The sequence below is a fragment of the Asterias amurensis genome, chromosome 17 (genome assembly GCF_032118995.1).
Source record: "Asterias amurensis chromosome 17, ASM3211899v1".
Taxonomy (NCBI): domain Eukaryota; kingdom Metazoa; phylum Echinodermata; class Asteroidea; order Forcipulatida; family Asteriidae; genus Asterias; species Asterias amurensis.
The window spans coordinates 17,706,430-17,717,784 of record NC_092664.1 but is presented as its reverse complement, the minus strand read 5'-3'; the positions used below and the strand labels follow the sequence as shown (position 1 = coordinate 17,717,784).

At 35.7% G+C, this 11,355-nt stretch overlaps 1 protein-coding gene across 2 annotated transcripts; it reads right to left on the bottom strand.

The window, feature by feature from the left end:
• Nucleotides 1–442: 442 nt before the first annotated feature.
• LOC139949564 (uncharacterized) lies at nucleotides 443–11,318 on the bottom strand. 2 transcript variants are annotated; one of them, XM_071947956.1, is made up of 5 exons: nucleotides 11,047–11,186; nucleotides 8,799–8,886; nucleotides 4,754–4,818; nucleotides 4,111–4,177; nucleotides 443–3,374 (listed from the first exon to the last, which is right to left on the bottom strand). In XM_071947956.1, exons 2-5 carry the CDS (start codon nucleotides 8,867–8,869, stop codon nucleotides 2,801–2,803), a joined length of 777 nt encoding a protein of 258 aa, XP_071804057.1. In that variant the 5' UTR covers nucleotides 8,870–8,886; nucleotides 11,047–11,186; the 3' UTR covers nucleotides 443–2,800. The 2 variants fall into 2 exon arrangements, with proteins under 2 accessions (XP_071804057.1, XP_071804056.1); XM_071947955.1 differs by having other exon boundaries at nucleotides 444–3,374; nucleotides 11,164–11,318.
• Nucleotides 11,319–11,355: the final 37 nt, after the last annotated feature.

The window sequence follows — 11,355 nt, the reverse complement described above, 5'->3', positions numbered from 1 at the left end:
ATCATGGGACTCATGACTGTGGGAAATTTCATGTGTAGGGGGGCAGATATATGTACCTTCCAACTTTATACACCTGGACATGTAATTGTATAAAATGATAAAACCACTGGTTAGTGGTGAACTGAAGGGGAGGGGTGGATGATCATGGGATTTAAGGCAATTGCTTGCTTGGTTGTTATATCTTTCAGTTTGCGGGAACAGCATGTGTATTTACTTTTGCTGTTTTGGTGTTTGTTCTTTCAGATCATTTCTTGCTCCCATCACTGCCACTTGGGACTATGTGGGTGGAGTAAAAGCAAGACAAACTCCTTTAGAACAAGAATCAACACAACAAAGTAAACATAAACCACCATGTGCTGCATAAAGAATATTATAATACATTATATGCTTGGCACATGAGTTTGGTACAACAAACCAACATGTAAGCTCAGGCCAAGCAGTTATGAGCACACTACACTAGTTCACAAGAGTACACACTTTTGGTCAATAAAAATGCACAGGTACATGTAGCTCTCTTAATTTATTGCAAAAACACATGCATTACATTAGTTTACGTAAATTCAGCGTTAATTGTTAAAAATACAAGACAAAAGTGTCCTTCAGTAATTTATTTAACCAAACAAAATAAAAAAAAGGATGGTGTATGAACATCAGCAAACAAAAATTTGTGTTTAAAATAATGATGGGGGTAAAAGCATTTTCTCTCAAATTTGCACAGAAAAAAAGTTTTATTTTATTTTAATTCCAACATTAAATTATAAAGAGCAGAGTACAATGTATTGAGAACACAAATATTGTTCAAGTTTGTGGTTTTCATATAAAATTCAGTTCAAAACAGAGTTCTGCAGAAGCAAAATACACAAAGCAGGCTTAATGTATTCTCATTCCAAATCAAACAAAGACAATTGAAACCGTTCAAATGCATGGCTTTTAATATTTTCTTTCTTTCTCCTTGTCATTCCTCATCACAAAAGAGACATGGGGGCGGAAGCCAAGTCTCCTGTATGTATATCATAGGAAAGGAAGTTTGATGAAACAAAATTAATGCGCTGATCATCTTTTTTTATGCTGGTTGTATTCAAATAGCTCTGCATACACAGTGTGGTTTTTGAAACCGTTTTATAATTTAACTCTTTAAAATGTAGTGTTATACAAGAAAAAATGCAAAATTTGATTTCAATGGGTGATTAACACGTTTTGAGATATCCCTGAAAATTCATGCAGGAAGAATAATCTCTAATTGAGAACAATGGTTACAAATACCGACTTTTTAACTCTTTATTTTTAAAACAATAATTACCCAGTTTACTTTTTCCTTCAATCATCTGGGATAGTATGAGTTTAAAAGCACAGATATGCTCTCAAACAATACATGCTGTGGTGCAAAGGGCTAACACTACTCTCCACAAATGTTGTCAACTGTGGAGTAGGCAATTATGGTTTAATTTTATGTGCAATAAGATGTTTAAGAATACTTTCTACAAATTCTAATGCTGTGTACATGTGTATAAGTTTTACTAATATTGTAAAATAATACAATACATGTAGGCCTACCGTAGATTCATTTGATTAAAACAGTTCATCACACTAGGTAGATCGAGTACCCATTGTCTATGCATACAATTGTGTATGAAATTCTGAAATAACAGCAACAGATCTGATTGAATATCAGAGTTTGTTCAAGCTTTTATTAAAGGGAACGTACACGTTTGGTAATTGTCAAAGACCAGTGTTCCCACTCAATGTATCCCATTATAACCAGTAAATAACAAGCCTGTGAAAATTTGGGCTCAATTGGTCATCGAAATTGCAAGAAAAAAACCTTGTGGGACAAATTTGTGTGCTTTCAGCTAGGAATAAAAGACTTCTAGCAAGAAGTCTTTTATTATTTTAGTGAGAAATTACCTCTTTCTCAAAAACTACGCTACTTCAGAGGGAGTCATTTCCCACAATGTTTTATACTATCAACAGCTCTCAGATGCTCGTTACCAAGTAAGTTTTTAAGTTAATATTTGTTTTGAGTAATTACCAAACTTGTACCTTCCCTTTAGTGTACAGCACATCCGGCCAATACAGGAGTATTTATATAATTTACACCGTACATTCTGGGATGAATCTGCATTTTATAGACACGACATTTGGAAATGATATCAATAAAAGTTTGTTGGAACTTGTTTATGGTCAGTTTGTTTCCTGAAGATTTAGTGATCATCACGAGCCAACAGATAAAGCACTGCAAGACACGCCCCCATCTCCATTGACATTAAATTATCACCACTGCAAAAGCCTAGGGTTCCCATTCTTTTGTCACTACACAATTAACTCTCCAGACAACCCTGATCTGTCAATCAAGACCCTACATCAATGGCAACTATGCAAAGAAATGACAGAGTCACTGGTGGTCACTTGGATTTAGGTTTTGCTTCATAAAATGCCTTGAAATTTTGGATCAACAAAAACACTGTGACTTAGGTTGTTGCTACTGACAATTCATTTAGTGTTACAAAAACTACAAATTATACTACAAATACACAGGCATGAGTTTTTAGGTAGAAATAAAGAAAGGAATAAATAAGTGCTCCCACCTTGAAGTCACACCCCCTTCCTCAATCAGCGAAAAACATACATGCATAGAATAATGATATAATAATAATTGTTGCATTTCACATTGATTTTTGTTCTTAGCACTTTGATATTGAGCGGCTTTATTCTTGTTGTTAATACAAATGTAAATTTTAATTAATGTACAAAAAATACACCAATGAATACAAGATCATTTGAAACCTCTTTAGAGAAGACTTTAATTTGCGCCTGCACCACCTCCAACCCTCTTTTGTCTGATTTTCCTGGGTATAGGCATACTGAGTTCTTCAATTCTTGGTGTTGCTCGTGCATGCAAAGATGCCCCTGTTACCCTGTATGGATCATAGTTATCATTCTTACCACGACTCTTTGGTCTGGCAAGCTGCTGCAAACGTAGTGTAGCTATAGCCTTTATAGCTGAATCTGTCACATCCCATTGGATACCACGAGCATTCTGGAAGTTTGGATGATGACGCTTTGATTCAGCTAATACTTCAAGACGGTCAGAGCATCGTGCATTACGAGCTGCTCGAGAGATCTCTTGGTCCCATATGAAGCAGTCAAATTCAAAGCTTTCTCTGATCTTAAGGGGAGCGTATGTCTTCTCTTTGGCTAGATGCTCAATGCGATCTGATGCCGTAGCTTTCTTTGCCCCATCACTCACACGGGTCATAATGGGCCTTTCAGGAGTGAATCCTGGAACTGTAGATTTAGCTACACTGAGCGCTTCTATACGACCACTTGCAGTTGCATTCTGTGCAGCTTTACTAACCGGCCAGATCGGACCAGGCCTGAAATACAAACAACCATTAAACAAAATAATTAATTAAACATGAAGCAAGTTATTGTTTGATGGTCAGCCACATAACTCACCATGTTGTAACCCTATACATGTACATGTACTTTCTTTTCCCAAAATGTTTGCCAATATGAAAAAGTCAGAAGAAAATAAATAAAAGATATGGATAAATTTATCCATGCATTGCACTCACAAAGGCTAAACTCTGCAATCTTTGAAAGCCAATATTGAAAAAAACCCAGCATTTTGGAGTTTATTTAGAAAATGGCTTAAACTCATTTTATAAGATACTAATAGCTTAAAGGAACACGTTGCCTTGGATCGGTCGAGTTGGTCTTTTAAAAGCGTTTGTAACCGTTTTTTATAAAATGCATATGGGTAGAAAGATGTTGTAAAAGTAGAATACAATGATCCACACAAACATGCCTTGAAATTGCGTGGTTTTCCTTTTACCTCGTCGACTAACACGTCGGCCATTTATGGGGGTCAAAATTTTGACTCCCATAAATGGCCGACCATGTTAGTTCGCACAGTAGAAGGAAAACCACGCAATTTCAAGGCAAACTTGTGTGTATCATTGTATTCTACTTTTAAAACATCTTTCCAACCATATGCATTTTATAAAAAACGGTTACAAATGCTTTTGTTTTGACCAACTCGTCCGATCCAAGGCAACGTGTTCCTTTAAGTGATTTTTTAAGTTTAAGTGTAGCTTAAATATTTCTTACTTTTCTCCTCGCCATGCAGAGTTGACTGGCTTGGCTCTGCAAAGTCCTTCCTGCCAATTATTCAGTGCTAAAATAGAAAAGGAGAAAAACATTTCATTGAATTGCCGGCATTATAAAGGGTACATTTACCTTTCTATGTAAGTACATGAGTCATGTAAGTAATTACTGTGCCTGTTTCTGGTGGTATGGTCTACGACTATGAAATACAATGTCATCATATTGAATAAACATATTAAAATAAAAACTAACGATGATAAAAAACAGTTTTTCTATATCCCTTTTCTACAGAGTCTCAAACCGCTTATAATCATTTATCGGTAATTTTTGTTTTAATTATGATACCCATATAATTAATTTATGCAACACCTTGCAAGGGTTTATAATGTGCTTGGCATATTCAGCAGTTGACAAACTTTAACACAAAACAAACTCTTTTATTTTAAAAGTAATTTTGTGACATATTTATAGCTTTGTGAAATTTGTAACATTTAGGATGATTTGCATATCGATGACTAGAGGAAAAGGTGAAGTTCATGCAAGGAAGCTAAGAAGGGAAAGCAGATAATGACCAGTGTGGGATCAGGTTTTTGTGTACACAATATCATCATGTTTGGCTATGTATAGAATGTCCTTAATGACTCACCAAATGCTGTAGTTCCCTCTGATCCTGAAAGGGGAGGCAGTTTGTCAATCCAGTAAACAGAACGTCTGAAATGATATTGAAATATCAAAATGGTATAACTAAAAATAGTTGAAGGTACGTTTTTGAAAAAATAGGGGTGTATTTAAATGTGAAGGGAGAAAATGTTTAGGGTCAGCAGCCGATTTCACGAAACTTTACGCACGCAACTGTGTAAGTCCTCTTAAGCAACGCTTAAGGCGTAAACTTGTAGCGCAACGTTTATCGCTGTGCAAGTGAACTTACGCAGTTGCGTAAAGTTTCATGAAATCGGCTGCATGACTTGGACACAATTAGCATTGAATAGGTTCTGTATGTTTAAAACCAATTAAAAGCTCATACCATTTAACTAAGTGACCTCTGGGGCTATCTCTCAAAAATCAAATATTTGTTGAGGTTTTTATAGGTTTGTAATTGCACTAATTAGTATGAATGATTTTGCCAGTTTTTTGTTTCCATGAAGTGACTTATGTAGATACGCCACTATCTACGATAATTTCACAAAGTGTCCTTTCTGGAAGAGTTGTATTTTCAGGGAGTGACATTGCAATAGGTACACAAAGCTCGGTGGGTAGAAAACATGTGTTTCATTTTAATTTCATGTTATAATATTTGTGGGAATGCACACCTTGATAGATATTCAGCTTTATTTTGGTCTCAGAGTAAAAATAGAGAGAACACCTCGAAACACATGTTGGAGTGCAACTGCAATTACCTAAAAGAAAATTAATTTATTTTGGCTGTGCAGGAAGGTCACTATGTTTTCAGGATATTGATGCTTCAGTGTTTAAATTAATCATTTTTAAATGTTAAATGTCTGCAATATTCTACAATTGCATTGTTCAATAAAATTTGTGTTTTATTACACTATTTTCGTGTACATGTGCACTCTTTATGTAAAGTGTAGATTTGAAGTGCCAAGTTTTTTCGACAGTGGATGTGTGTTTAACAGAAAATAAAAGAGCAATGACATTGTAGTCCAGACTGAAACTACAATATGATAGCCACTGTACAATCATGGTACTCATGTACAATGTATAATGCACTTAAAGTCAGTACCTGTGGTCAGTTCTTTACCTGTAACTCCTCCCACTTAGAAACTCTATAACATCTATATTGATTGTTCACTTCATTTGCATTTTATTTAAATGCAAGTAAGGATCTGATGACATAATTTGCCCCGCCCCCATAAGGTATCGGGATGGTGATATCTCACCCAGTCTTCTTGTACAATCTTTCACTTCTGAATTATTAATGATGAGGAACTAGACTATTGAACAGACCTTACACACAAGTAGATCATACAAAATTGATCAATGGAGTTAAAATGAAATTTTTAACTAAATTTCATAATGCAGTTACTTATCTCTAATGCTGAGTTTATAGATTTCCCTTTCCACTAAATAGTGGAAAGGGAAATCTTTCAACCCAGTTTAATTGAGATTTTACTACAAACCCTAAAATGTGGTTTTTATTGTATTAATACAAATAATATTGTGCAATGTACAGCTTTGACAAAGTGCCTAATGGTCATGGCGGATGGTAATTTATCGACTGGGACTCATTTAAGCATCAAAAACTTTGCAATGGAATGTCTGAAGATGAAAGACAAAATTTGAAGTTTTGAAAATGAAATAAAGTGTTTGACCAAACCTACGAAACTATAGTAGACAGGGTGGTGCCAGACCTTGCAAACTTTTTCTTCAGTTTTGAACCCCAGCCCTAAGTATTGCAAAATCGATTACACACAGAAAGCAAACATGTGTATGTTTGTAGAGTTACACCCCAACAACACTGATCCACTAGTTGTGTTTGATTAATTCCTTTGCAGCTGTGTTACTAGGTTACACCATTTGTAGCTTCATGGCAAAGTCCCTTTGATGTTTATTGATTTCTTTATACAATTGAAACTCCAGGCAACATCCAGCTGAAGCTGGATTGCATCTGGGATGCCTTATATTAGGTTAGTACAAACAGAGACCTTACAGCAATACACATGTAATGAGAAATTTTGTATATTTTGTTTACCTACAGAAAATTGATATCTTCCAAATTCAAGATATCTTTCAAATTAAGAATCAAGCACTTGTGAAAAGTTCTTTTTATGACAATTTTTACAAACAGTTTTCAAAATCATCTTTCACACAATTGTACTCCAACCAATTATCATACACTAAATTAATGCACCAATACAATTAAAATATTTCACTCTGAAATGCAATTCAAAACTGATGATTGTCTGCAGCTGCCAACACTTCAAAAAACCATTTTATTTTAAAGGCAGTGGACAGTCACTATTGGTAATTACTCAAAATCATTATTAGCATAAAACCTTACTTGGCAACGAGTACTGGAGGTAAATAGTATAAAACATGGTGAGAAACGGCTCCCTCTGAAGTAATGTAGTTTTTGAGAAAGACGCAAATTTATAATTTGTTTTGTTTAGCTGTTAAGTTTAGGAGAAAAGAAACTAGTATTCTCTTTCCATATATGAAAGGTTTGCTATTATATTGGCCATAGGCCTAGACAAGTAAAACAATACTGAGAATATATTTAATAAGTTTCAGAGTACTTAAATACAAGTAAATTGGAGTATGAGAAGAGTTATATTACAGGTTGGTTAGTTTACAAGTTGATTGAAGGGTTAGTTGCAAGTTGGTTTACTGTCGGTAAGGTTGGAGTAAATTTACTTGATCAGAGCATGGAGCAAGAGAGGTTTTGGTTGCAGTACAATTATTTGGTAAGAGGTTTTGGTTGGTTTGGGTTGAAGTACAATAGGTTGATTGGAGGGTTCGGTTGAAGTACAATTAATTGATTGGACGGTTTGCGATTGAAGTACAATTAGTTGATTGGAGGGTTAGGTTTAAGTACAATAATTAGTTGATTGGAGAGTTTGGTTAAAGTACAGTTAGTTGATTGGAGGGTTTGGGTTAAATTAGTTGATTGGAGGGTTCGGTTGAAGTACAATAATTAGTTAATTGGAGAGTTTGGTTAAAGTACAGTTAGTTGATTGGAGGGTTTGGGTTAAATTAGTTGATTGGAGGGTTCGGTTGAAGTACAATAATTAGTTGATTGGAGAGTTTGGTTAAAGTACAGTTAGTTAATTGGAGGGTTTGGGTTGAATTAGTTGAATGGAGAGTTTGGTTGAAGTACAATTATTTGATTGGAGAGTTTGGTTGAAGTACAATTAGTTGATTGGAGGGTTCGGTTGAAGTACAATTATTTGATTGGAGAGTTGGGTTGAAGTACAAATAGTTGATTGGAGGGTTCGGTTGAAGTACAGTTAGTTGATTGGAGAATTTGGTTGAAGTACAATTAGTTGATTGGAGGGTTCGTTTGGAGTACAATTAGTTGAATGGAGAGTTTGGTTGAAGTACAATGTGTTGATTGGAGAATTTGGTTGGAGTACAATTAGTTGATTGGAGGGTTCGGTTGGAGTACAATTAGTTGATTGGAGAGTTTGGTTGAAGTACAATTGATTGGAGGGTTCGGTTGAAGTAATACAAATAATAAAAACAAAATACAATGAGTGATTAGAGGTTTCAGTTGGAGTTCTAGTTTCCCTTTCCAGACCAGTTTCTGAGAATAAGAAAAGCTGTGACAGTCTTGACACTGATGGTTGTTAGACCCTGTTTTAGGCTAGTGTGACTTATACTAGCCCCACAAGCAAAGGGTATCTAGACTGTGGGTGTATGCTAGGATTTTCTGCTTCTAGAAACTTCCTAAATAAGGCAATAGCTAGGAAAATGTCTGCCTGCCTAAAAAGGCCTATAAATACCAAGTATTTAATTGTAGTTCAGGTTTAAAGTGCTCCAACTCAATGTTTTAGGACCAAAATTATGCAGAATACATTTTAATGATTTTTTCTGAACAGGGTAAACAAGGGAAACTGACTGTTGCTCTTGCGGTTTATATTGAGAACATAGGGGTAACAACTGCACTACTGATAAGTGCAAAAGATATTTAAAAAGACATCCAAAAGTATGACTTTATTAGCTAGACTTCTTACCTATCTTCCCTGAATCCAGGAGGAAGCTGTTTAGGTCTGGATAGAATATCTAGTCTCTCAGAAGGAGGCATTGTATGAAACTGTCTGCCTGTAAAATAAAACAATTAAACAAAAAAATATTTTGTACATTTGCAAACAGTAATTATCTCCAGGCTTGTAAAAAAAAAAGAAGGAGATTGGCACTACAAGACAGTGGACACTATTGGTAATTACTCAAAATAACTATTTGCATAAAACCCTACTTGGTGACGAGTACCATGGTGAGCTGTTGATAGTATAACATTGTGAGAAACTGCTCCCACTGAAGTAACGTACTTTTCAAGAAAGAAGTATTTTTCCATGAACTTGATTTTGAGACCTCAGATTTAGAATTTTAGGTCTCGAAATCAAGCATCTGAAAGCACACAACTTAGTGTAACAAGGGTGTTTTTATTTCATTCATATCTCGCAACTTCGACGACCAATTGAGTTTAAGTTTTCACAGGTTTATTTTATGCATATAATGTTGAGATACACCAAGTGAGACTGGTCTTTGGCAATTACAGTGTCCACTGCCTATAAAGAAGTCTTTAACAGCCTTTACAGTGTAAACAACATTCATTACAGAGAACTTTGATTCAAACCAAGGGCTCAATACAAGTAGCTCAGGGTGACTTGCCTTGATCTAACTTATCAACCAACATGCTCCATGTTCGCCAAGCTGCCTCTCTTCAGATTGTACTTGGTATTTTTGAAGACTTATTTATTTGAATCTTTCATTTGTAACAATTGCTTTTAGATTATCAAGTGTTTTCTTGTTCAATTGTTTTATGTTTTGTGTTGCTCATAGAGGTTCCTGCATTTTATGCGCAGTATAAATGTATCGTATTATCTTTAATCCTTCAATCAATCGTTAAATTTAAAAAGCAAAGTTTTGAAATTTGCTAATGAAGTAGATTGCCTGAGGTTCTGAGGAAAATGATTCCACATCCTTGGTGCTGCGATAGAAAAGGCACAATCCCCCCATCTAACTGTGTTTAGTTTACTGCTAGTGCATTTCAACTGGGTTGGCCCTAAATATACCTATTGTTCTTATTGTTTTCAAGTGGAAATAAATTTCAAGGATTTAGTCAATGTTCCCGAACACTTGGGCACTGTCCCTTTTTTAAACTTTTCACTTTGATGGTCATACTGATCTAACACGAATTTCAACAAGCAGCAAGGGATGATATTAACACAGTTCTTCCAAGGGGTCATTTGTCGTAAATCGTAATCTTAACCCTCCCTCGATAATCGCAACCCTCCATCCTCCCGCAATCGCAATTAGGGGTCTACCATCTGATAGTCTTATCCCAGTTACTGGGACGCTGTACTCATAATGGAATGGTCGAAACGCAGTTTTTGAGCCAAGTAGGACCCCCTAGTAGCTAGTTTTCAGTTAGTGGAACAATAATAAATTCCTCAGTCAGAGTAGTAGAGTAGTACAGTAGTAGCACACTGTTCATTCTTTGCTGCAGCGTAATAAAAAACTTGATCTAGCTAGACTAGCGGGTCCTACTACTTGCCGTCAACTCGCCGTCAACTCACTTGCGCTGTCAACTCGCCGTCAACTCCTCCAATATACATTCAAAATCCTCAAAAGAAGCATAGAACTGTAAAGTATCAGCGAAAAGAGAATTCGCGAAAGTTTTAGGTCATATTTCGGAATAAACAGTGTGTTTTTTTCTCATGAAAAAATTATCTTGAAACAGCAAAACCGTCGGCCGCCGTCTTGCTTTTTCACATGGATTAGTCTTGGCCCAAGATGTCAATGATTGGTACTTTTTTTTATCAACACAAAGTCGTTTTTGTGAATGAATTTTTACCGAAAACCATGAGAAATATGTAGTTTAGCTAACCCAGACTTAAAACTTCCGTGCCCCATTTATAAACTTTTCATGTAAATTTAATGAGTTGACGGCACGAAAATGAGTTGACGGCGAGTTGACGGCAAGTCGGCGAGTTGACGGCAAGTAGTAGGAAGCGAGTCTAGCCGCTAGCATTTGGCTAGCTAGACTCTAGTCTAGAGAGTCATAAACAAAACACTCAATATGCTCAAAAGATGAGTGTGTCTTGTTTGTGTCGACTAATTATAGTATTAGTAGCAACTGTACAACTAACAATTCACATTTAAAAACAACACAACAGGAGTAATACATATTACATGTAAGGAGTAAGCGAATAAAAATTTCTTAATTACAATTAAACACCCAATTAAACATTAACTTACCGGATCGGATGGATATGGGAACTCCAAATTAATGTGTCTACAATTTCAAAATGAAAGTTCACTAAACATAGCATGCATAGGTGTATGTATGACTAAGTAAATAATGTATTGACTTACTCTGTACAGCTGTAGCCATGTTCAGTACTTTCTTTAGACCCAAACAACAACAAAATCTTCGATTTTCTTGGAGCAGTGACACACTGCTTTCTCCACGTTTCTACGTACGCGACTTTCCAGTTTAGTTCGGTTGCTATGGGCAAGTTTGTGTACACCACGTGCACGACACCCCAACGACGTGTACAGAGCTAG

Coding starts and splice junctions, on each gene's coding strand:
- LOC139949564 (XM_071947955.1), bottom strand. Junction 4,819..8,798: donor CCTGGATTCAGGGAAGATAG/GTAAGAAGTCTA, acceptor ATATCATTTCAG/ACGTTCTGTTTACTGGATTG. Junction 4,178..4,753: donor AGAGGGAACTACAGCATTTG/GTGAGTCATTAA, acceptor TTTCTATTTTAG/CACTGAATAATTGGCAGGAA.